At 42.4% G+C, this 27,265-nt stretch overlaps 1 protein-coding gene across 3 annotated transcripts in view; it reads right to left on the reverse strand.

The window, feature by feature from the left end:
- Positions 1-27,265, reverse strand: part of scube1 (signal peptide, CUB domain, EGF-like 1) — a 126,697-nt gene that overhangs the window by 13,114 nt on the left and 86,318 nt on the right. For all 3 annotated transcript variants that reach the window (XM_080887400.1, XM_080887399.1, XM_080887401.1), the window contains 3 exons: positions 27,069-27,185; positions 5,487-5,609; positions 2,575-2,691 (listed from right to left, as the gene is read on the reverse strand). In XM_080887400.1, coding sequence (XP_080743526.1) covers positions 2,575-2,691; positions 5,487-5,609; positions 27,069-27,185 — 357 coding nt within the window. The remainder of the gene's footprint in view (positions 1-2,574; positions 2,692-5,486; positions 5,610-27,068; positions 27,186-27,265) is intronic.

A 27,265-nucleotide genomic window follows, 5' to 3' on the forward strand; every position in this document is an offset into this window, starting at 1 on the left:
TTGAGTGTTATTAGCTTACTTCTGTGCTTAGATGTTTCCTGTGTCTTTAGTTCTCAGAAGCTTCTTGGATGAGGTGAAACGTCTTCAAGAACCTTTTCTATCCAGGCTCCTTGGACAGATTATAAATTGCTACCTTTTCAAAAATTAAATGACCTTTTTCCATTGCTGTGTGATTCAGTTCATGCCCTTTACAGGTACCAGCAGAGTACATGCATCGCCATGGCCTTCAGTATACAGGGAGTGCAGAATTATTAGGCAATATTAATATCAAAGCTGAATGTTTTTGGAAGTAGTTTTTAGTTTGTTTTTAGTTTGAGCTATTTTAGGGGGATATCTGTGTGTGCAGGTGACTATTACTGTGCAGAATTATTAGGCAACTTAACAAAAAACAAATATATACCCATTTCAATTATTTATTTTTACCAGTGAAACCAATATAACATCTCCACATTCACAAATATACATTTCTGACATTCAAAAACAAAACAAAAACAAATCAGCGACCAATATAGCCACCTTTCTTTGCAAGGACACTCAAAAGCCTGCCATCCATGGATTCTGTCAGTGTTTTGATCTGTTCACCATCAACATTGCGTGCAGCAGCAACCACAGCCTCCCAGACACTGTTCAGAGAGGTGTACTGTTTTCCCTCCTTGTAAATCTCACATTTGATGATGGACCACAGGTTCTCAATGGGGTTCAGATCAGGTGAACAAGGAGGCCATGTCATTGGTTTTTCTTCTTTTATACCCTTTCTTGCCAGCCACGCTGTGGAGTACTTGGACGCGTGTGATGGAGCATTGTCCTGCATGGAAATCATGTTTTTCTTGAAGGATGCAGACTTCTTCCTGTACCACTGCTTGAAGAAGGTGTCTTCCAGAAACTGGCAGTAGGACTGGGAGTTGAGCTTGACTCCATCCTCAACCCGAAAAGGCCCCACAAGCTCATCTTTGATGATACCAGCCCAAACCAGTACTCCACCTCCACCTTGCTGGCGTCTGAGTCGGACTGGAGCTCTCTGCCCTTTACCAATCCAGCCACGGGCCCATCCATCTGGCCCATCAAGACTCACTCTCATTTCATCAGTCCATAAAACCTTAGAAAAACCAGTCTTGAGATATTTCTTGGCCCAGTCTTGACGTTTCAGCTTGTGTGTCTTGTTCAGTGGTGGTCGTCTTTCAGCCTTTCTTACCTTGGCCATGTCTCTGAGTATTGCACACCTTGTGCTTTTGGGCACTCCAGTGATGTTGCAGCTCTGAAATATGGCCAAACTGGTGGCAAGTGGCATCTTGGCAGCTGCACGCTTGACTTTTCTCAGTTCATGGGCAGTTATTTTGCGCCTTGGTTTTTCCACACGCTTCTTGCGACCCTGTTGACTATTTTGAATGAAACGCTTGATTGTTCGATGATCACGCTTCAGAAGCTTTGCAATTTTGAGACTGCTGCATCCCTCTGCAAGATATCTCACTATTTTTGACTTTTCTGAGCCTGTCAAGTCCTTCTTTTGACCCATTTTGCCGAAGGAAAGGACGTTGCCTAATAATTATGCACACCTGATATAGGGTGTTGATGTCATTAGACCACACCCCTTCTCATTACAGCGATGCACATCACCTAATATGCTTAATTGGTAGTAGGCTTTCTAGCCTATACAGCTTGGAGTAAGACAACATGCGTGAAGAGGATGATGTGGACAAAATACTCATTTACCTAATAATTCTGCACTCCCTGTATAAAGCACAGCCCTTACACAGCAGGCTGGATTTCCTGTGTGTCTTGATGCCTTTCTAGCACACACAGCATTGTGTTTTTAGCCTTCTGTCAGATTAGAGCTATTGTGTCACGCATTAGGGAGCCTCTGCACCCACGGCTCTGCCAGTACTTTACCAGCTGTACTTCCTTTGACGAGCATTAGTACTGGTCAAAGGAAGTACTAAGCACTGCACACTGAGATCACCCCATAGAGCCTGTCATCTTTGACCATCACAACAAGCAAACACATCATACTGAAGAGCTCACTGCACATCTTGGCAAATGGCCCTGTTACAGATTATTAATGCTACTCACTTCTGCTGTCATTGTTTTGATGTTGGGGGATTTCTGTAATTTCCAATGAAATGTGATTTGTCTAACTCACAAATGGACTTCATTCATAGGTCTTGTTCTCTTGTTGCTTTTTCTTCTTCTCTCAGCTGCTCCCTTTAGGGGTCACCACAGCAGATCATCCCTAACATATCCTCCTTCACTGCATCCATGCATCTGTGCCTCCCAGCTCTATATTAAACACCCTTTGCCCAATATATCTACACCATCTCAGCCTGGCCTAGTTTCCCCTCTGATATCCTCATTTCCAGTCTTGTCCATTGTGGTCACTCCAGCTCCGTCAACTGTGCCACCTCCAACTCTACCTGCTGTCTCTATGTTTCCTTTTCTTTGCACCTTTACACAAACGAACAGATCCTATCGATTGTCTAAGACTAGATAAAAACTGTGTTAAAAAGTCAGTTTCATCATCTTGTTGTGTTTCATGTATTCTTCTCTTTCTCTGGGAAATAAATCTGAGCTGACACTCACCTCCACAGTGAGTCAGACCGTACAGGATGTATCCTTTGTTGCACAAGCACTCAAAGCTGCCAGGGTAGTTGATGCATGTGTGATCACAGGTTCTCTCAAAGGAGCACTCATCAATGTCTGAGAAAGACCGAAAAGACACAACAGGTGAGGAGGAAATGAGTCAAAGTAATACTACAGTGTAATAATACAGAATGTCTTCATTCACTCATTTCCCCATTCATCTGGGCATGCGTTCTTTGAGCCAGCATCCACCCCTCTAGCATACCTGGGAGGGTCTTACCAGGTCCATCAGCTGTCAGGCATTGCTCTCTCATCCTCCCCCTTTACATCAGTCTATGTTGGCCTTGTGTTTGTTTTTGTTAGTTTATTTTTAATCAGTTCTTTTTAATTTAAGTCTGTCTCTTATGTCGACTCCCTTCTAGATAATACTAACTGTTAGTCCCATGATTGGTCACTATAATATGCCTTCATACACACTTCTCATAAAAAATGATGTGCCCTTAAATGACCCTAAATTTGTAGCATGGTGTCCTTTATTTTGGATATTCATTCAAAGGGTAAAGACTAAAAGCATCGTTCTGTCGGCTGCTTTCATACTGACCTAAGCTTATCTAATGAGTTGGCGGTCTGTGTTGTTAAATACAGTTTATACAATGTTGACTTTGTACATTATGGTCCGATTAGGGTAAGTCAGGGTGTATTATAGGGTTTGGGTTTGACAAGGTGCTACTATGTAAGTGTGCCTGGTGTCTTTGGGTTCCCGGTCATATCTACCCCTCCCTCTCATCAATATTAGACAATATTCATTTTGTTTCCTGTCACGGGGCTACTAGAACATGAGATTCACAAAGGATAGTGACAAATGTTCAGTCAATTAAGGAGAAGAATGACTGCGATTGTTCAAATCCAAAACAAATTTGTATTCTGATGACAAATATTTCAGGGTATTAAGTATTTCCACTTCAAAAGTTTCACAAAAGTCTGCTGGTGCATCTCTGGACAGGTTCAGTCAAATAGATCTAAGAGAATACAAAGGCTCTCCTGCTGCATAGAAGTAAAGGTCAGTGGAATGAGTAGATTATCAACAATCTGATGGCAAAGACTCATTTCAGGGTGCTCACCAAGTACTGAAGAGGCCATGTCATTAATGTGCACGTTAGAGTAAACAGATTCAAGCGTCCCACACTAAACTAGGACAAGACTTATTCTAATAAAGCTGGAAAAACTTCCCGGGAATGAGGCTGAGGCACATTCACTGTTGCATCAGTGTGAATATGTGTGCACGAGTGCGCATGCCTGCCTGCGTATGTGTTTTTGTGTACTTCTCCTGCGCCAAATATTATTAACCTAGCAGGAATGGAGGGCAGCTTTTTAGGCTCACCTGGTTTATTTCAGGCTTTTCTGTGGGGCTTTAAAGAGGCTAAAAATACAACATGTTATAATGGAGGAAGTTTTTAAGGGCTGGACGTTGGCTCGGTAAATACTCCAGGCAAACGTCCATGTCAGGACGTAGGGATAGCTCGTCTGTTTAGAGTTTAAATAAACCGAGCTGGGAACACAGGAGCTGCATATAGTGATTTAGGATAGAATAAAGCAGCGCTGATGTCTGGAGCGTGATCGTTTTTTCAGTGAGATACACCCTTGGTGATGATGAGGTGTTTTGATAGCTATTTTAGATGTTTATTTAAGTGCTGGCAATATCCCGTCTTTATAAACAGTAAGAATGGAGGGAATCATTCGTGGAAACTAATGATGCAGCCGTGGCAAACAACTAATCTTTCTGCTTAAGTTTCTCAGCTAGGTCTGGAAAATGCTCTACAGTTGGCATGTAGTGCATAACCAGAAGCTATTTTCTCTGGAATTACTCAGAAGCACAGAAGATGTTTACGAATGAAACAGTATATTTCATTTTAAGGTTATGTTGAGGCTGAACATGCTAGACGGGGCAGCTATTCGGAGCCACGAAACAGTGGCATAGGTGTGTCAGAAGTAGAGAGTGGTGCTGTGATGTGGCTGACGGGACTCAACACCACGCTCTTAAACACTCCAAAAGCAATGCAGAGTTACTCCAACACGCCGCGTACACAGTTTTTCCATCCTGGGAATTTGAGGCTGAGAGCAGAAGTACCTCAAGGTTTAATTGTTAATAAAAAAATCATTTTGTGTCTGCCTGCCTCCTGTCTCACTTGCTGTGACTTGTAACCAGGAATCTGCCTTTGGTCATATAAGCATGAGCACTAAGGAGGCCTGTTGACTAGACACCCAGCTGACGAAGCAGCTACACTGTTGCAACAAGCACATTCGTTACATTCTGAGAAACATTTGGATTTTATGGAAGTATTTGTATTTAACTTTCCACAGGTTCAGATGAGATAACAAAAGGCCAAAAGGTCCAGTAGCATGTTAACTTAGCACAACTATAGGAAGTGGAGGTAGTTCCAGTACACTGTATCTTTGCACTTGACGAGAGGTCAAAGTGACTTTATGATCTTTATATACAGTGCTGCACAATATCATTGCTCTCATTTCAGTTAAGCAACAGACTTTTTAGCCTGACATTTATAATAAAACAACAGAAGAAGAAGCATCAGAAGCTACTTTCAGTTGTTGCCTTATTCACAAAGGTTTGATTTTACGCCAGATGCCCTTCCAGACTTTTTTCTTCTCACAGGATCAGACTGGTAAACAAATGCATAAGCCACTACTGCTAATATACTAATAGTAACATAATTTATTACAATAATTTTATTTACAAAAAGAACAGGAAATGATATATCCAGAATAATACTATAAATTATTTTGCAGTGATTTTCCTTCCATGCTTCACTGTGTTCACTAATGCCACAGCACTTTGTCACAGCTGGTGATATACAAAAGTCAAACTGTGTCACTAGCAGCTGAGAGCGACTGACCTTGGCATGTCCTTTCATCTGTGAGAAGTTTGTGGCCTTTTTGGCAGCTGCACTCAAAGGAGCCCACAGTGTTTCGGCAGAAGTGGTCACAGCCTCCGTTATTCTCCTCGCATTCATCAATGTCTGGGCAGAAAAAATACAATGAAAAGAGAAAGGCAGCAAAACTTTGTGTCAGAACTGAACTTGTGATTTATGAAATGTGACTTGAGTCATAAAATTAGATGTAACATTATCTACACCTACTTTCAGTACCATTGGTATTAATTTAGAGTAGTTGTCAAACAGCTAACAGATCATCTGCAGAGGTTTATTTGAAGAGTTTCAGTCAGGTTTCAGAGCTCATCACAGCACAGAAACAGCTTTAGTGAAGGTTACAAATGATCTTCTTATGGCCTCTGACAGTGGACTCATCTCTGTGCTTGTCCTGCTAGACCTCAGTGCAGCGTTCGATACTGTCGACCATAATATCCTATTAGAGCGATTAGAACATGCTGTAGGTATTACAGGTACTGTGCTGCAGTGGTTTGTATCATATCTATCTAATAGACTCCAGTTTGTGCATGTAAATGGAGAGTCCTCTTCACACACTGAGGTTAATTATGGAGTTCCACAGGGTTCAGTGCTAGGACCGATTCTGTTTACATTATACATGCTTCCCTTAGGCAGCATCATTAGAAGACATAGCATACATTTACACTGCTATGCAGATGACACCCAGCTCTATCTGTCCATGAAGCCAGATAACACACACCAATGAGTTAAACTGCAGGAATGTCTTAAAGACATAAAGACCTGGATGGCCGCTAACTTTCTGCTTCTTAATTCAGATCAAACTGAGGTTATTGTACTCGGCTTAGAAATATGGTATCTAACCAGATTCTTACTCTGGATGGCATTACCTTGGCCTCCAGTGACGCTGTGAGGAACCTTGGAGTCATTTTTGACCATTTTTTTTTCTTATCTTATCTTAATTCAATTCAATTTTATTTATATAGCGCCAAATCACAACAAAAGTCACCTCAAGGCGCTTCATAGATACAGAGAAAAACCCAACAATCATATGACCCCCTATGAGCAAGCACTTTGGCGACAGTGGGAAGGAAAAACTCCCTTTTAACAGGAAGAAACCTCCGGCAGAACCAGGCTCAGGGAGGGGCGGGGCCATCTGCTGCGACCGGTTGGGGTGAGAGAAGGAAGACAGGATAAAGACATGCTGTGGAAGAGAGACAGAGATTAATAACAGATATGATTCAATGCAGAGAGGTCTATTAATACATAGTGACCTTAATGACCTTGTAGTACCATATCACCCTATTAGAGCACTTGGCTCTCGCTCTGCAGGCCTACTTGTTGTTCCTAGAGTATTTAAAAGTAGAATGGGAGGCAGAGCCTTCAGTTTTCAGGCCCCTCTTCTGTGGAACCAGCTTCCAGTTTGGATTCAGGAGACAGACACTATCTCTACTTTCAAGATTAGGCTACAAACTTTCCTTTTTGCTAAAGCATATAGTTAGGGCTGGACCAGGTGACCCTGAATCCTCCCTTAGTTATGCTGCAATAGGCTGCTGGGGGATTCCCATGATGCACTGGGTGTTTCTTCTTCACTTACTATGTGTTAACAGACCTCTCTGCATTGAATCATATCTGTTATTAATCTCTGTCTCTCTTCCACAGCATGTCTTTATCCTGTCTTCCTTCTCTCACCCCAACCAATCACAGCAGATGGCCCCGCCCCTCCCTGAGCCTGGTTCTGTTGGAGGTTTTTTCCTGTTAAAAGGGAGTTTTTCCTTCCCACTGTCTCCAAAGTGCTTGCTCATAGGGGGTCATATGATTGTTGGGTTTTTCTCTGTATGTATTATTGTAGGGTCTACCTTACAACATCAAGCACCTTGAGGGGACTGTTGTTGTGATTTGGTGCTGTATAAATAAAACTGAATTGAACTGAATTTCAAATGCATCTTTGGGCACGAAAAGAAGCCTTTGGTAATTCCATGACAAATATCATAACCAGTAATAATGTCAGCAACAAACATCCTGAAAGAAGTTTTGGAAAAAGATTAAAACCAATTTTTCTCTCATTATGCTGTGAAAAAAAGTGTTTTAATCAAAAACATCTGATATTTATATTTTATATTTTCTGCATTTTTCAATCAGAAACGCCCTGCTGTAACTCTCCCTGAATGCCTTTTTCTCAAGCAGAACATAACAAAAGGCAGGGGGGCTGATAAAGTGACAGCTTCATTTAAACATACACCATGTGGGTACAGTAGCAAGACATAAGCTGGTTGCTCAGGCAGACATTTCACAGCCCATTGTTTTTTTGTGGTGTCCAATCTTGTCTGCAGAATCACAAAGAAATATTTGAGGACTGGAAACAGTCAGCTGGCAGACAGAAAACAGCTGACTGCATCATTGTTATAAAACATAAGAACTGGGGCGTAGTAAATCACGAGTGATGAGTAAGAGTACCCATATGGAAAAGATATATATAAATCTTTTACTATTTCTTTTCCATATGGGTATGAAATACAATATATATATCTAATATTTTTTGAAGAAATAATAACAAAACAGCTCACCATGTTACATGAAATAAAAGATCTAGAAAAGGAAAAGGAAAAGAAAGAACTTGGTGGAACATCTCATAACTAAACAATTAGTTAAGAATAATTTTTTTGCACATGTCGAGGAGCGTGTCAGGCTACATTTCATTGTGTGTTATACTTGTATAACTATGCATGTGACAAATAATAAAGAACCTTGAGTAAGAATTATATTTGTCAGCAGAAAACTGCAGTTTCTCGATTTTATCATTTTATACTTCTTTTGGCTGCTCCATTTAAGGGTGGTCACCACCTGTCTCCACCTCATCCCATCCTTTGCATATTCTTCTGTCACACTTTTGCATGTCCACCCATGAACCTTCTCTTCAAGAAATCTGAGAAATCTGTGGAAGTAGTAAACAGGACAAGACTTTGGTCCTCCAGATTGCAGTGCACGTATTATCTTGTCCATGTATCTGATTTAGAAACTGTATAAAATACTGTAATGTTGAGAGTAATTCTAAGGCTTAAATGGATCCAGTTTATAATTTCAGAGGTCTAATGTGCAGCCATCAGCTTAAAAACTCTTTAAGCATTTATTTTTTTGTATATTCATATATTTATGAAAAAATAAATGTATATAAGAGCATATATCTTAGCTGTTCCTGAGACCATGCTCTACTGGACAGAGATCTTAGACGTTGTTCCTGGGATCTGCTGGAGCCACTCGGCTAGCTTGGGGGTCACTGCACCGATTGCTCCGATTACCACGGAGACCACCGTCACCTTCACCCTCCACATCGTCTCGAGTTCTTTACTGAGCCCTTCGTACTTTTCCAGCTTCTCGTGTTCCTTCTTCCTGATGTTGCTGTCATTCGCTACATTGATCACTACGGCCGTCTTCTTCTGTTTGTCTACCACCACTATGTCCGGTTGGTTAGCCACCACCATTTTGTCCGTCTGTATCTGGAAGTCCCACAGGATCTTAGCTCGGTCATTCTCCACCACCCTTGGGGGCATCTCCCATTTTGACCTCGGGACTTCCAGATTATACTCGGCACAGATGTTCCTGTACACTATGCCGGCCACTTGGTTATGGCGTTCCATGTATGCCTTGCCTGCTAGCATCTTGCACCCTGCTGTTATGTGCTGGATTGTCTCTGGGGCATCTTTACACAGCCTGCACCTGGGGTCTTGCCTGGTGTGATAGACCCCAGCCTCTATGGATCTTGTGCTCAGAGCTTGTTCTTGTGCTGCCATGATTAGTGCCTCTGTGCTGTCTTTCAGTCCAGCTTTGTCCAGCCACTGGTAGGATTTCTGGATATGGTAAATGGTAAATGGACTAGTTCTTATATAGCGCTTTTCCACTCTTCTGAGCACTCAAAGCGCATATCAGCCACCTCCTCTATCTGCTGGTGGTGCATACCGTGCAGGGCCCTGTCCTTCCTGGTTTCTGCTGCCTGAGGTATTCACTGAGCACACTGAGTGGATGTTCGCTGTCTCATCCTGGACTGTGGTTCTGACACTCACCAGTCCCGGCCACCTTCCCCAGACCTAGCATACAGTCTCAGGATGCTGGACTTGGGATGAAACCCTCCATGCATGGTCAGGAGCCTCCTCACCTTGATGTCAATGGCCTTAATCTCTTCCTTTGGTCAGCCCATTATCCCAGCGAGGGTACCTGATCACGGGCAGGGCATAGGTCTTGATAGCCCGGATCTTGTTCTCACCGTTCAGTTGACCCCTCAGGACCCTCTTGTCTGTCTGCAGGTGCTTGGTGGTTGCAGATTTCCTAGCGCTATCTTCATGGTTCCCATTTGCCCTAGGTACCTGTAGCTATCCTCGATGTCTGCAATGTTGCTTTCTGCTAATTCGATCGCCTCAGTTCTGACTGTCTTCCCTCTCTTTGTTACCATCCGACTTTACTCTTCCAATCCGAGTAAAGCAGCAATGACATTCCAATGCTGCATTTTATGGTGGTGTGGATCAGTGAATCGATGTCTTTTTCACTCTTGGCATACAGCTTGATGTGTGCTACTTAGCTACACCCAATAAAACCAGTCAAACAACTGGGAGACAGACTCAGTGATTGAGAAATAAGCCTAGTAAAGAAACATTGGCGACTGTAACTAAAACAGATGTTTGTCTATTTATATTGCTCAAAAAATGAAGGGAAATTTTATAGTCACGGTATAACAGAGAGTCAATTCGACTTCAAGAGTATCAGTCTGTTCAATTTGGAAGCATAAACCACTGTGAATCAATTTCAGGTACTTTGGTACAAACATCAATAGGACAAAATGACAATAGGTGCACTGGTGAAGCAACAGCAAGACCACTCCCCAAAAGAGAATAAATTTGCAGGTGGTGAACGCACACCATTGCTCTGTCTTATAATCTGTCCTGATGGACTTTTCTCTAGTTTTGCTTTTTGCTAGTGCTGGTAGGATGAGACCGTACCTACAGCCCATTCAGGCTGCACAAGTAGCACAGCTCCTCCAGGATGGCACATCCACACAAAGTTTGCACCAGATGGGCGACCTGTCCAGGGTCCTGCCTCTCAACCTGAGACAGCTGGGATAGGGTCCAGCCCACTCATGACCCTGAACTGGACAAGCAGAAGGATGGATGGATGCCAGATCACATAATTTCAGTACCTAAGTTATCCTTTAACAGTTTTACCTCAAAGTGTATATTTACTCCCCTCACCTCAGTCTCTAAGCGTATATTTAGTCTTACTCTTCCTACATATATTGTTGTTTTTTTGCACTGAATGGAACTGGAGCCTCGTCGTCTCGTCTCTCTACTGTACTGTATGTAGCAGAGATGACAATAAAGTTTATCTGCTCATTGCAAATGACACATGAATGAATGTTAAGTTATGGTTGTTATGGTTAAAAACCTTAGTTAAGGTTAAGAAAAGACTGAAATGAAGCATAAGATACAGTCCATTTCTACATTTGAAAAATACTACTTTAGGCTTAATTGTAAAAAATTGTAGCATAAATTTTCAGATTCTAAGAATTCTTCAGTAATCCAAGTTTTAATTATAAATATGAATATAAAGTATCAAATGTAAAGTAAAGAAAAGTTTGGGAAGCAAAGGAAACTGAGTGCCAGGACTTCAGAGAAGCATCATTAAAATCATATTTGGGCCTTCTTGCTGCCAAGGATGGTGAGATGAGAGCAGTTTTCCCTGTTGTCCTCTTCAGTCTGTTTTCTACTACGGCACATTTGCAGCTTTCGTTACAATGTTTTATACACCGGTAATCCAGGACAATTCTAAAACTGAAGCAGTTTGGATTTAGGACCTTAACAATCATTATACAATGCTTCGTCAGCCAGTGTTATGTAAACACTGTTTGTGATGATTCAGCACTCAAACAGTTATGTGGTCCTGCTAGAAACTGTGTGCCAGTGAAATAAAATCTGGATACCTGAGCTCTAGCTCAGGTGTGGTGCAGCAATCCACAGCCACAGATTCAGAACAAATAATGCAAAGGCAACCCTGAGGCACCAGGTTCACTGCCAACCACAAACCTGCTGGTTTCTGGTTTCACCAGCTCCAAACCTCAAATCTTATTTCCTCCCCTCTTCCAACTTAGCGCGGCCTCAGATGAACCCAAACTTCAAAATAGTTCATCTTTTTCTTAGGAATACATTTTAGTACTCTTCTTTTAAATCTCTTTAGAACAAGTGCATCCTTTCCAGATAAGGACTAAAGTCTTTCTGTTTACTCACACAGGGAGAACTAAGCCCAAAGGAAAAAAGGTGGATGGGGAATCGAGAAAACAAAAGAGGAGAGAAAGAGGACAACGGTCTGGCATATTATACACACTAAGCCTTTTTTGATTGGTGCTCTAAGTGATGAAAACTGTGAGGGATTAACACCTAAGCCCTTAAACCAGGGAATAAGTTGAGGAAGACACTACAGAGAAATAGTGGAGTAGGTGTGTGTGTGTGTGTGTGTGTGTGTGTGTGTGTGTGTGTGTGTGTGTGTGTGTGTGTGTGTGTGTGTGTGTGTGTGTGTGTGTTGAAGTGGGGGGAAGGGTGGGGGGGGAGAGGACAGGAAAGTATATGATGACAGAGAAAGAAGGCGAGGGACGAGGAAGAAGGTTCCCACCAACTACGTTTGCTTTTTTGTCTCCAATTTGACGTCTTGGTTGCATCGATAGTTATTTTTTAGATGACATTTCAAACAGGAAGGTTTTATTTTTCTAGACCATCAACTACCACGGACAGATTTGTGTCTTTTTATTGTTTGTATATCCAGATAGCTAATCAGTTTAACGTTAGTTTCATAAAATGGTTAAAACACTGACTAACGTTACTTTTTAATACACCAATAAATGAGAAAAGACTCTGAGGACCAGACTGGTGTATTTGGTACATCCAGAAGTTCAAACTACTCAGCAATGTTATGGTTTTAGGTTTTATTTTAGTTTTCACTTTTTGTGTTTTTAGTGTCTGCTTTTCCCCACCATCTTCTGTCTCCAGTTGTGCTGAGATCCAGAAGTGGACAATGGATTGCTGCTGCCAGAGTTGTGGTATTTGCCAGTTCTGCGATGACTAGCCGGTCAGTCAGCCGATCCGTCGCCTCCTTTATGCTCCAGCAGTCAGCCAGTACTCTCAGAGGGCAAGTCTGTGTATTTTGAGGGTTTGATCTCTTATTACATATAATCTTGTTATGTTCACTCCAGTGTAATGAGACCCATCTGAATTTGTGCATTTATGCTGAATGCTGCCTTCTGTAATACTAACACAATGCAGAGCAGCTACCCAAGTTTTCCTACCACCGAGATCAATTCTCACAGTGTAAGACTTTGGATACTCGTCTGAAAAACAAGGCAGCATATCAGAGATGCTTGAATCTCTTGTAATACTGTGCACCTTAAAGCAGATTACATGCAAGCTGGAGAGTAAATAATTTTGCATTCATTCAGTTGATCTTTGGCTTTGGAAAATAGTTTTTACTCTATAAAAAAAAACCTTTCCATAAAGCTAGGAAATCCTATTCCCTCATATTTGTCTCTGAAAACAGAGCCAGTGTTCTGATAAGCCAAGTATTAATTCAACCAGCATTGGCTTTATGAATTTATTCCCTGATACACTTGAGCAGAGTAACTCTAATCATAGTATACACAACTGCTGATGTTTACCCACAATAACATCTTTCTCTGTAGCATCAGTCTTCAGTCCCACAGACCCAAGCTACCGGGTATTATTGAACTGATAGCTCTGACTTTGAGGTTTTGCTTATGTTACATTCTTGGTCCTTGGATTATGGTTTCTGTGTCACACCATTTCTATGCCTCGTGTTCCCATGTTCCAAGTTTTGGTGTTGAGTCTCAGTTTCCTGTTTTACTTTGGTAATCCTTGTCCCATGTTTCTGGGTTCAGTGTTGCTTCCCCGTGTCACATCATGCCTGCATTGTCCCTCGTGGCTCGCATTCCCTAATTATGCCAGTATGTATTTAAGCCCTGTGTTTTTCCCTGTTGTCACGTCCTCCGCGTTAGCTGTGTCATCAGGTTATGACCAGCCACGCCATGTATTCCCAGTTTAGGTCTTGATGCATCTCAATCATCCAGGAAAGTAAATCTCCAAAAAGTTGATTCTGTTCATCTGGACGTAGCGTTTTGTGGGAGAAACGTTTCGTCACCCATCCAGGTGACGTCTTCAGCCTCAGCTGACTGCAGGTTTCCTTCCCACTGAAGGAACAATGGGCTGGGAGGTCAGTTCCTTAATCTTAATTATGCAAATTCTCAATCTTTAATCTCCCAGCCCATTGTTCCTTCAGTGGGCTGGTTTCAGTCATTATGTAAATGTACTGTTTATAAGATTGAAACCTTTGTAAGAAGTCACCTGGAAGAGTGACGAAACGTTTCTCCCACAAAACGCTACGTCCAGATGAACAGAATCAACCTTTTGGAGATTCCCAGTTTAGGTTAACCCTCCTAGTTTGAGTTTTGTTATTGTTTTATAGTTCTCATGTGTCTAAGTTTGTTTTGCCTGCAAATAAAGCCAACGCCTCAAGTTTAATATTCCGTCTTTGAGTCCTGCGTTTGGGTCCAACCACTTCCTGCCACACAGCTTACCGTGACATGGTGAGAGTTAAACCCTTACCTGGCCCACCGGTCTAATTATAGACTGATTTCTAACTTTTTTTATTTCAAAAATGAGTTGTCAGGTAGTTAACTGGTCACTTGCAAAGGAATGGTCTCCTTGAAGAACAAGAAACAGCACTAGTGAAGGTCATGAACGATCTTATGGCCTCTGACAGTTGGCTCACCTCTGTGCTTGTCCTGCTCAGTGCAGCGTTCATCACCACTGACCACAATGTTGTAATACAAAGATTAGAACAATGTTATTATTAAATTAACTGTCATGCAGTCGCCTAAAACATATCTTTGTGATAAATTCCGGTTTGTGGAGTTAAACGGGGATCCTTCCTCATAGAGTTGCAAATGGTTCCAATCAGGTTACAATGTACTTTTTACATCCTTCTTTTAGGCTTAACTAGCCTTAGCCTCCCATGACACAGTGAGGTTATTCTTAATCTGAATATGTCCTTCAGCATGCACATTCAACAGATATGTATCACTCCCCTCATTCATTTGAGGAGCATCACTGTTATCAGAACATGCAGTCTCAGAGTCTCATGAGCACTTTGCTCTGAGACTGCAGGCTTACTGATGGCTCCTGGAGTTTTTAAAAATAGAATGAGAAGCAGAGCCTTCAGGTACCAGGCTCTGCTACGAGCTTCCATCCTTTAGTTATGCTGCAATAGGCTGGTGGGAGGGCCCCTGTTTACTCTTCACTCATTTCTTTTCACTCCCTGTATCTATACACCATCATACTTTAATCATCAGTGATGATTAAACTCTGGCTGTCTCTCTCATAGTGTGTCGTTTCTCCTGTCTCTCTCTGATCTCTTCTCTTTCCTCTTACCCCCAACCGGTGACGGTGCAGTGCAGCTGCTCTCCAAACCTGGTTCTGCTGGAGCTTTGTTCCTCTTAAAAGGGAGTTTCTCCTTCCTACTGTCGCCAAGTGCTTGCTTATAGGGCATCATGTGATTGTTGGGTCTTTACTTTTAGTTGTAAATTGGCTTTTCTCCACATCTTTGTGTCTCAAGTATTTCTTTGTTTTATTGGCTCTTGCTGGATCATCTTTGCACAGTGCCTTTTGTTGTAAGTGTTTTGTTGTTGTCTCTTTAGTGGCACTAAATGAGTCTCAAACACACATTACCTGCTTTAAACTTTCACAATCAAAACTTTTCAAACCCCCACTTCCCAAGTAATCTTCCACTGGGAAAAAAAAAATGAAAACCCTGCAGCAAAAACGTACGATGGTTCATGGATATCATGAAAATGTTAACACATGTAAGAAGCAGTGTGGCTTACACTTACATGGCTTACTCTTATATATTAAAAATGTAGATCTTTATGGCCTGAGTGAAGAAGTCAGCACAAGAGCACAAACACGCAAAAACCTTCTGGTTTATTTTAGCGTGTCATATTCCTGCCATACATAGTTTTCTGCTTAGACGGGATAATCCACTGCAGTCATGGAGACTGAAGTCTTACATTTCTCTTGAATAATTACTAATAGATCTAAGATTTGCATGGTTGCTGACATCAACCTTCCAGAGTTTGTGATTTTGAGGGACTGTGATGTTGTGATGCTGTGACAGTGAAGAGGAGCACCTGTGGTAACTTGCTGTTGTGTTAATTAACAGCACCATTACATGTAAGAAGTAGCATGCATTTAATGCAGTGTGTAGCTTTAACCAGTTGGAGCCAGTTACTACCAGCATCAGTAAGAGGTGGTGAGAGCACAGGAGTACGCGCACACGTTCTCTCAGTGTGGCGTGATAGGAGCCCCATAAAACAGTAAGTCATCCACTGTGTTTTTCCAGCAGGGCAGACTCAGCCTCTTTGGCCCGATCATCTCAGTCTCTATCCTGAGGGAGTTTCTGCTGAATGAACTCTTCATCTAAATATGGAGCTGAGACAGGAATCCAGAATGAGCTGGCTTTGCGCCACAGTAGAAATGTAGTAAACTGTGTCCCGCCGTGCCCTGTTTAAAGGGATTGTCCCTCCATCTGGCTGCGCTAAAACAGATTTCCCCGTGGCTGATGGGAAGAAAATAAGGCTCAGGGATCTTTCTTTTTTATGGAGTGTAGGACAGGTAAGGGCATCCAGACACATGCAACAGCCTGTCGAACACTCCAGACTGTGATGTCATACTTACAGATAAGTACAAGGAGGCTGCTGATTGCTCCTTTTTGCTTTCTGCTCTTCACTGTCAGAAATTCAACTTGGATTTCATTTTTGTGTGTCATCTGCTCCTACTTTCTTTTTTACACATTGTATTTTTCTGTATCTTCCTCTTTCGTATCTAACGTGAGGCTCTGATTCTCTCTGAGGATTTTAAATCAATCAGCTGCTTTCCTGTTCCTCTGTGGCTGACCGCAGAACGCATGGCTATCTTTCCCTTCAGGTACCAGCCCAGGCACACTTGGCCTCAGGACTTTGAGACTTTAGGAAGTCAAGAGCTTTTTTGGGTTCATTTTCTGCATCTAGTAAGTTCAGTAATCGTTTAAAAAGAATTTACCTAAATTCTCTCAGGTATACTGGCCTATATACCAACTAAGGAACACACACATACACACACCATCACTCCCCTTCTGCCCACATTGTCTCCTCTAATGCCTCTAATGTAACAAAGGTAGCTACCACCATCTACCCAACACAGAAAGCTTCCTAATTATTCTGGCAGCTGCAAGCACTAGCACACACAACCCACACTTAATGACCCCACCAGGGACCGCTGAACCTTATAATGGGGTATGTAATTACCCTGAATGGAGCTTAAATAAGCTTTGAGGTTAAATAAATACATTAAGTTTTAGCACATCTTGAAATGATCACATCTAGAGAGAAGACACAGGACAGTTAAAGACAAGTGAGGTTGTGTGATATGTGTGGCATGTCAGAGTTGGTCTTTCTACACGGAACCACTGCTGCAAATCCATCCATCCATCCATCCATCCATCCATCCATCCATCCATCCAGGAGGAATCCAGGAGTCAGATGCCCAAACCGCCTCAGCTGTTAGGAGGAGGAGCGGCTCCTACTATGACTCCTTCGCAAATGGCGGAACTCTTCATCCTCTCTCTAAGAAAATGCATAAAATATCACCTGAGGAACCCAGTCATTTTATATAATCATAAAAAGAGTGCAATCCTCTACCAAGACCAATGCATTATTTCACAACTTTAAAGTTTCCTGCATCACAGTTCAGTGGGTTCATGCACCTCTCCACCAAGCTTAGCCTTTTAATTTTGCATTCAGACGATTTTGCCTTTAGCCATCATGATGAATTTACAAGGTTTTCACAGCTAGCAAGCAGGTGGGTAATGCTGTCTTTAAAAGGAACATTTGAGAGTAGAAGGTGCTTTCAAAAATACTTGTCAGTTTACTGGAGGAATTATTTGTCTCTTGTAACACCTAAAACAAGACTAGCTGCAGCCAGCAGTTCCTCACAGGAAGCTGACTCATCAGAAACAAGAGTGATTTGGCTACGAGCGCAAAGGATGAAGCCTAGCAAAAGTGCTGTTGAGAAACTCAGGGGAATCATAAACCAGAGTATTTGCATTGGGCAACCTCAGGATGGTGCTAGAGGTCAAATCACAGGACCCCCAAGGTACGTGACATTCATCATCAAGGAAGTGTTTACTGACAGTACAGTCGACACTAAACAACATAATTTGTAGCTGGGCTATGCAGTGCTATCACAGCTAACAACACAGCACTTCTGCTTGTGTTTGCATGAGAAAACAATAGAAGAACACCTTTATGGATAATGAGCACATTGATAGCATCGTGCAGGTCGTGGGTTTGTTAATGCAGGTGAACTAACTGCAAAACAAGCTGGACTGAGCTGAGACTCTCTGACAGGGTGCACATGCAATGATGTGTCCTGCCTTTGTAAAGGGAGTGGTTGAACATTTCAACCCCACTACCACCACCACACACACAAACACACACAGATACACCCACAGGCTGTCTCTCGGGATCCATGTCTGACGTTTACTCTAGACGATCAATAACTTACTCCAGCCTCCAATCAATAGTTCCAACCTTTACCACGTCTCTGAACACCACGTAGGTCTACCAGACGATTCAAACCGATTGTGTATGAATGTTTATGTTCAACAGCCAAATTTAGTACTTTTTAGACCTTTTGTAAAGTCACTTTAAGGATTTGGATTTACGAGAAATTTATCAACTACAATAAAGTAAATAAAAAGCTGGCGAGAGCAGTCCACTTCCAGCTGAACCTAGGTAATGAATTTTCTGAGAGTGTGATGCCACTCAAACACAAAATCAAACATTACAGAGACAATGAACGGCTTCTTTAGGGATAGAAAATGTGTCAAAATGTTTATTGCAATGCTGAATTTGGAGTGTTTCTCAGTAGAAATTAAAAGTGTGCATTAACACGGAAGAAATGAATTTAACAGCGTGTAGCAGCAGAGGAGAATCTCGCAGAAAAACGGTGGTTCTGGAAACAGTCATAAAAGTTTAGAGCAGAGCATCGTTTCGACTTTCAAACACAGAGAGAGAGACATGACACTCACTAAGTCACTCCTGCAAAATCTGTCTGCACTGCTAAAGAAAATATTCTGGAACCTTTTAACAAAAAGAGAAAAAAATCACAAATGAGAAGACTTGCTGACATCCACCTGAGCCAAAGGAAACAGGCCTCCCGACCCCTTCTCTTTCTCTCTGTGAGCCTCAGGCTGGGTTTGAGGAGCCCAGTGTTTGGAATGAGAAACCTGACTCCAGTGGAGACCCTGATGATGCTGCAGAGCCTGATTAAGACCTAGCAACTGGCCCAAGTGATCAGTGCTGTGGACTATACTAGCCAACTGGAGGAATGATGGACTCTAACTCCTCAACTCTGACTGTTGCCTCCAGAGGTCAACGGTAGGGTCTCCAGTATGATTGCCTGTCCATTTCGTTGAAGCAGACTGACCAGGAATACAGCTCTGGTCACTTAAGCCAATATAAGATTTGTTGCAGGAATGTGCACACAGACCTCCTGAGTATAAGCTGTGTGGTTTTACCAAATATTTGCAGTAAAAAGCAATTAAATGGAATAAATTTGCAGAAACATGAACCTCCACAAATAATTATGCACGGGGGAAAGGAGATCTAGTTTTCTTGAAGAGCGTAGGTGTTCTTTGCGGGGTGCTGGTGGTGACGGGGACAGACATCATGCCGGGAGGCAGCGTGTATTTGTTCAGGTATTAAATGATCCTAGTGTTCGATCCTAGTGCTGTTTAATAACAAACACTCCACGAGGGCATGTGGGCCAGGGCTCCAAACTCTCACAACAGTGAAAGAGTCAGTGATCCAGCCCGCTTCAGCTGGAACAGAGACGGCCGGCTGCGATTGAGTCAGTGTGTCTCAGGCTTGATCTCACTGACCTGCGACTTCTCCCGAGGTCAAAAGTGACATAGGAGTTACTAAATTATGTTTCTATATAAACTGTCGGACAAATGTGTCATATTGAAAGACTGAATGAGTCGCATCCAGACTGTGGCTCAGGAGGCAGATGCTGTTAGTAACTGAGGTTGTGATGTTGATTTTGGTCAAACGTAGCCACCTGCCCGCCGTGTTTTCTTGACCGGGAGCATCTATAAAGAATGTAAACAAGATTAAAAATGCTGTCACAGCAAGTTCACGCCACACTACCAGATCACTTTTGTACCAAAATATAAAAAAGGTGTCACATGTGCAACTGGTGTTGTTACAAGAGTGTCACAGCTTCATCCTCACATCACGAGTGTGAAGCTCTGTGCAGGTGTCTGCATACCAGCCAGTTATTATGACCGTGTGACCTGGTCCTCGAGACACTACACCACAATGCACCAACTACACATGTGTCCTTCAGGGGCTGAGTGAACTCCAGAGACAGCTAACAGGAATGTACAATCACCTGCAGGTGTTGGGCCACTGACTCATGTTCAGTGCTTGACTTTTACAGAACGTTCATAGCACATGTAGCATAATTAAACTTCCTAGTGCAACTATGAAGCAGAAAATTGAAACATAACCATCGCTAATCATAGTAGACTGAAAGCAGGGTATGTGTTAACTGACAAGTTGTTTCTTTATGCTTGTGTTTTTCAGTCACTAGTTCTGCTTCAAAACACAAAGATCAGCAGAAAGACAAACTCACAGTAAGGGACGAGCACAATTGTTCATCTAGATGATTCCCCTTCTGTAAAGGTCTATTAATTTCCCCATGAATGGCTGTGATCATGTCCTTGTCTCGGTTTGATGTGAATGTATGTTTGTCTGTTTGTTTTCACTTCTCTTTAAGTAGAGAAGGAATGCAGGCCAGTGGGAACGTGTCTTCGGTGCCACTGTAGTGGGATTTGTACGCCGACCACACAGAAACACAGATAACCGCACGCAGAGGTCCAACAGCGTACATGCAACCGAAATCTGCGTTAATTAACCTGCAAAAACAGAAGCACGCACACATGTGCTACAGTAACATATAACCACCAGTGTGCACCATCTAATCAAACATCTGGAAGCTGTTAAAAACAACCTCTCCCTCTGTCTTTCTCTCTGACCCAGTTGTCAGCACGAGAGCCTGTGATGAAATGGCTCCTCTGGTTGGCGTGTCTGTCATCGTGAGAGGCTGAACCGCCTTGTCTTTCAGCGCAGATGAAAGAGCGTTTATCAGACTTGTGGGTTTTAAACATGCCCTACATATTTATATTGAAGTGATTATGATAGACAGGCACGACAGGGCACATCCCCTTGGCTTTAGATTTAAGTTGGATGCAAACAGGCCGAAGGAGAGCTGTCTGTCTCGATCAAGCAATTTAGAGGCACATTAGACGGGAGACCACCTCATAGCACGGCGTTTATCTTGCCACTAACTACTATGTTCTGAAAACTGCTAAATGCAAGCAATTATACCCTATGCACTACAATACACTGCTAACACTACTGTGATTACACGCGCCACCAGAGTGGAATACACCTTCACACACACGACGCACATAAATACGCGTATATGTCCTGGAGCAGGATGTTGCATCTTCAAGGTAACAGGAAGCTGTCACCCCGCTTTAGATTGAATGATGTCGAGAGCCCATATACAGAGTAATGATATTAACACAACCTAACGGAAGATGTTAAAATATTCAGTCTTTTACATCCAGGACTGGCTGAAGTGAAGCAAATATTCTTAACTTAAGACACTTAAAAGGGTGTAATTTTGTTGCTAATATACACCAGTAAGTTGAAAATTGGAACTGATAAGGCGTCACACACGGTTCAGAAAATGAACGCACATCCAAAGAGTTTAGACACTAGAGACTGTTTTTCAGCCAGTCGTCAGACAGGAACCATTATCACACATATGTAAAGTATCATGAGTGGATCTTGAACACTAAACAGTAAACTCTGCATGAGACACGGGGTAAAAGCATGGACTGTAAGTAAAAGATGGCCACAGCCACCTACTGGTCATTGCGTCTTTCAGCTTTAATGGCGATGCGGTCGCGTTTTTCTTGGGCTGTTGACTTTGATCACTTTTTCACTGTAGCCATTTCAAATGAAGAGGCAAACAGTAAGCCCACATTTAAGGACCTGTGGGTGATGTCACACTGTGGCCATATTTCTCCAATCTTACATGTTTTCTGACCTGATAGACACTGATGTGAGCTGCCTGCTCTGTGTTTCTCAGTTCCCCTCAGCGCTGGATTTATGAAGCCCGGGGGCTGATCCACAACCAAATTATGTGGGCGTGGGACAGCTGGACTGCACTCCTATCCATCTTTCTAACTCAAGGCAAAAAAGCAGAGCGGGGAATCTTTTTTTTCTCCACTATAAATGCTGGGTTCTGTCAGCATCACAAATCACCCAAAGGGACAGTGTAAGTGTTCGCACAAGATGCTGGGCTCTTAACTTGACATCTGAAGAGATGATCTTCCAGCTGTGATCTTTACATAACTGCCAGCAGATGATGGTGCTGAAAGGGTCGCTGGAATCATTTTCAGTACACATCGTGTGCAATAATTCCCTTTGACTGATTTCTGTCTTTAAAACGACTCAAAAAACAACAACAACAAAAGGATGCAGCACCAGTTGTTTCAGCAGGTACCTCAAAACAAAAGCAGGTCTTACATCTTTACGTGACTTTATCTTCAAGTATTTATGGCTGAGCAAAGAAGGAGCATTGGTTCTACTTTGACCCCCTCCAGCTGTACTATTGTGCAGTTTGTCATAATGAAATAAATCAGTCACGCTATTAAGCTTTTAGTAAGGTATTAGCAAGTAAATATCATTTATATAGCATTACTCCTCCTTAGTAAACCATTTATGAACACAGCGATTATTAGTAGCACTGTTAGCAGTACATGGTTACACCACATACAACAGTGACAGCTGTACATGGTGTAACAGCAGCAGATGGATAAACATATCAGCATAAATGACATACCAAGTACAAGTAATGACATATAAATGGAGAAATAAACACTTGCTTACTACCTCAGTATTATGATAAAATCTAGTGCCACCACACTGGAATCAAGTTGTGACATGATTTAAGTACTGTACTGTAACACAGGGTGGGACCACACAGCTTTACAAACTCAAAGATCAGTGATGCTCCAACAGCATTTAACATGAAACTCAGGTACCCATTAGTAAAGCTAATTAGTTTAAAATTAGTTATGAAATTCATACCCAAGAAATTGTATATTGAAATGATTAAAGTCAACAATTTACAAGCTACAGGGTGACAATAACAGATCATGTTTTTTCATTATTAAATTTTTTGTCATCTTAATAATCATAAATTATGGATTTCATCCTTTTTACTGGTTGATTTGTTGATTTTAATTTTTACATTGTTCTCTTTTTAATGATTTCACTTGCACCACGTTTGCTTTTTGATAATTTTTTCCATTCATTTTCTTGTTTTTTGACTTAGTTGACCTACTTTTATATAAGCTCTTGTGTCATAACAATAACATGTTAAATCAATGCATCCAGTCAAAGCTGGCTAACATTATTAATTAATCATTTGAAATTACGCTGACTCGTCTTGCCTTGTGGTTGAGTGCTCTTGCAGGTAAATGGATGTATTTACTGTATTTGCAGCTGGATGGTGCTGTCTGTGTGAGCGTGTGCACATCAAGGTCGAAGAAGAGAGTGTGTGTGTGTGTGTGTGTCAGAGAGAGAGAGCGAGAAAGGCCAGCGTGGGCCTCACTGTTCAAACATCTCAAAGTTTGCCGACACGTCGTCTGCCTTGCAGGCCTGAGACAGCTCTGGCTCCAGAATTTCACACACCTACATGCCACATTCTCAGACTGCCCCACAGTCATTTTGCAGACACACTTTATCTGGAAGACATGCACGCACACAGTATTTTAAATTATAGGACCATACTTCCATAAGACCAGCTGTCCAGATTCTGGACATCTTGCCTTGTGCAAAATGACCAATTCCTTGATTCTACGTCGACATCTATCTCACGTCCATCACCTGTGGGCTGTTCACTGTAAATGTCTCTCTACACATCAGATATCACTCACAGAACGTACCACACTGAAAACCTGTTCACATCTTCTATTACACACCAAAATAAACTTTTATTTTCAGGCAAATCTTTACTGATATGTAGTTGGCATGGGTCAGCAAGGTGAAATTACACAAAGAGAAGGTGCTACTGTCAGCCAAAGACCAAAGACTGGGAGAGGCAGGACGTGTGTTTGGAGGCAGTGAGAAGCAGAAGAGCAGAGGTGAGAGTAAGGACCATCAAGGGAAGCAAGGATGGTGGATTCAAACTGTTCTACCGTACCATAGGAAGCTAAATGGAGTGGGACTAATCCTGAAGGAAGAGTATGTGACTGTGACTCTCAACACTCCCACAGAAGCTTAACATTTATTAAAATGGGGCAACTTGGAGTTCAGTAAAAAGAGCGAGGGAACTGATCTTTGAGTAGATGGCCTATTTTACTCCCAGAGGCATCCTTAACTGTTGTGGAGGTGTAGACTTTGTCAGACAGCATAATTAGTTTTGAATCTGGAAATCGAAGGCGTGCTGTCATGAGCATCAGTGCGTATGACTCCAAGTTGGATGTTAGTTAAAAGCGAGAGCTACTCTATAGAAAAGTGGCGCAGAGTGTCTGCAAAGGAGGTTTGCTTTGTTTGGGACAGACTCCAACAGACATGTAGGAGAAGGAAATATACCATACCTATCCTATATGGATAGGTATGGTGTAAAGGAGAGAAATGCCAACGGTGGTGGAATTTGCAAAAAGGATGGAAATGGCTGTTGAACACTTTAAGAAGAGGAATCGACATAGCATAACATATAAAATTAGAGGAAGGTGCACACAGAGAAGAATGTAACTGGATGGCATTGTGTGGGATGACTTTGAAAATCAAATTGAGGAAGTGAGAGAAGGTAAAGGACTAAAAGCTGAGAAAGAGTGTTGATGGAGAAACACAGGAGTTGCACTGTGTCTCTGTGGGTGCCAAGAGAGGAACTGTGGTCCTGCACGAGGAAGTCAGGAGTGGCAGAGAAGCATGTGAGGGTGGGATGGTAGGAGTGACAGATGGTTTCAGAGTGGGTGTGGGATTACATGAGGGATCAGCTCTGAGTCCCTTTTTGTTTGCAATGGTGACGGACGGGACAAACGAGGTCAGGCAGGAGTCTCTGTGACAAGCTGTGATGTTTGCAGATGACATTTTGATCTATAGTGAAAGTAGGGAACAGGCTACAGTCTGGAGAGGAGGAGGGGTGCTTTGGAGAAAAGAGGAAAGTCAACAGAGGCCGACAGAATGTGAGAATCAAGTATAAGAGTGAGGAGTAGTGGCAATGAGTTTGAACACAGAGAATCAACAGCAGTGGACACTGCATAGGACAGGTGGGTGAAGAAGAGAGTGCAGGCAGGGTGGAATAGAGATGAGTATCAGAGATGGTTTGTGACAGAAGGAGATGATTCCATGTGAAGCTGACGTGATATTATATTGTTTGCTTTACTTGCTGCTTTGTTGAAATATTTCGGCGATGTGGGACTAGGTCTGTTCATGATAATATGAAGTTTAACTGTGATAAACTGCAAAAAATTGCAAACCTATTGCCGAATATGTCCCGGTCCTGGGTCGGTGTCCCGGTCCTGGGTCGGTGGCCCAGTGTTTTTGGTTTTGTACTTTTACTTTTGATTTCATTACGAAGTATGACTGTTTGTTTTGGGTTCTGTCCTAGTATTTCAGCTTCCTAGTTTTGGCAGTACTTCCTGAGTTCTTGTTGTTAGGTTTTGTTATTTGGTTTCCCAGTGTTTATCCTCTTCTCTGTGTTCCTTCTGTCTGTCCATGGTGTTATTCTGTCTGCTCATGAGTCTGCGTCTGGTAACTTCTGTCTCGTCTGGCTCGCTCTGTCTGTCGTGTACTTCCTGTTTTACTTTGTAGGTCTGTGCCTTATGTCTGTGCATTCAGCTCTGTGCGCTCCCTGTCTCGTCAGTGTAATCAGCGTCAGCCGTGTCTCCCAGCTGTTTCCTCTTAGCTCTGTTCACCTCTTGTATTTAGTGTCTGCGTCTTCCCCTGCTCGTTGTCGCGTCGTACCCTCTTTCACTGTGTGTTCTGTTTGCCAGCCTGTCTACCTGTTTAGTTTGTTCCGTATTCCCAGTTTAGTTAGTTTTTCTGTTCAGTCTATCCCAGCAATAAAGCTGAGTTTTCTGAATTACTTCTGCCTCTGTGAGTCCTGCATTTTGGGTCCTCTCTTCCTGCCTGCACACAGCCACGACAGAATGCATCCACACTAATTCACATTAAACAGAAATTCACACTAATCGCTTAAATTCAGTCGAGCCAGACCCTCACAGATCTAAAATAAGAAAGAAATTCCTCCACAAACTGTAACAGGATGGCGATTCAACACAAAATGATATACACTGCTTGTCAAACTTGCCTTGATTTAGAACCAGCTGGCAAACACTTGAATTGCTTTTCCAAACAGATGTGTTTTTATGAATTAGCAGTTTTTTGCAAACCTTCATCAGTCTGTATATCAGTGACATTCAGTGCAATTACTGAGAAATCACTTTTATTTGCTAATCACAAGGTTGCATTTTTACTCTAGTGTGAATGAAACATCACATAATTTTGTTGATAGTCAAATTTCTTCAGCTGGCTGTACTTCGGTGATTCATCTTAGAATAGTGTTTGAATGCTTTACTTTCACTAAAGAAAAGCTCTCAATTGTTATTGTGTATCTTACAATATTAGGCGCCTCGAGGCGACTGTTGTTGTGATTTGTCTCTATAAAAATTGAATTGAATGAAAGGTCCTGAGGAGCTGAGCAGACAGAAGCCCCTACCCTCTGGGGTTCTTCCACCAACTGAAGACAAACAAACAGAAGTGGCCTGCTCTGCACTGCTGGACGTATGAATGCAGTCTTTAAAATGAGAGCTGATGACACATTCTCAGATTGTTTGGGACCGCTATTCTGCTCTTTATAACCTCTTTATGCATTTGAAAAGTTCAAAAACAGAAAACCTTGAAGCCCTTTTGTTGCTTCTTTGTCCAGCCCTGACAAAAATAAAGACTTGTGTGGGACTGGGCTCCAACCCAGCCACAGACCCACAGGTCTGCCTTACTCCACGAGGTTGTTTGTTTAGAGGAAAGTCAAAAGGCTATAATAATGTGTTTGGATTGTTAAGGCCCACGCTGCAGCATCTTCTCCTCGGACCACCGTCATTGACGTCATAGCTCGGCTCCCAGAAGGGGAGAAATGCTCAACTGCAAAACCAACAACAAGCAGCAGCAGAGCAAATGACCACGAACGAAGCTTTGTGCAGATCGAAGTGAAGCGGATGGTGAGGCCAGAGTTTGGCTGTGGATCACTCAGAAAGCAGTCGTGTGAACCGTGTGAAACTAACCCTTTCCACTCACATAAGTCACACACATGTATATTCACACACTATCTTCTCTTTACTGACCTTTGCATGTTTTTCCATCAGGCTGGAGGGTGAATCCCACAGGGCAGCTGCAACGCACCCCCGTAGCTGTGTCTTTACACGTCCTGTCGCAGCCGCCGTTGTTGACGGCACAGGTCTCTGCAGACGGCAGGGCAGAGATGGGAGAAAGGAAAGAGGGCTTATTACCATGTGAGCCCTACCTTTGAAAAGATGAAAAA

The sequence above is a fragment of the Rhamphochromis sp. 'chilingali' genome (genome assembly GCF_963969265.1).
Source record: "Rhamphochromis sp. 'chilingali' genome assembly, chromosome: 7".
NCBI lineage: Eukaryota > Metazoa > Chordata > Actinopteri > Cichliformes > Cichlidae > Rhamphochromis > Rhamphochromis sp. 'chilingali'.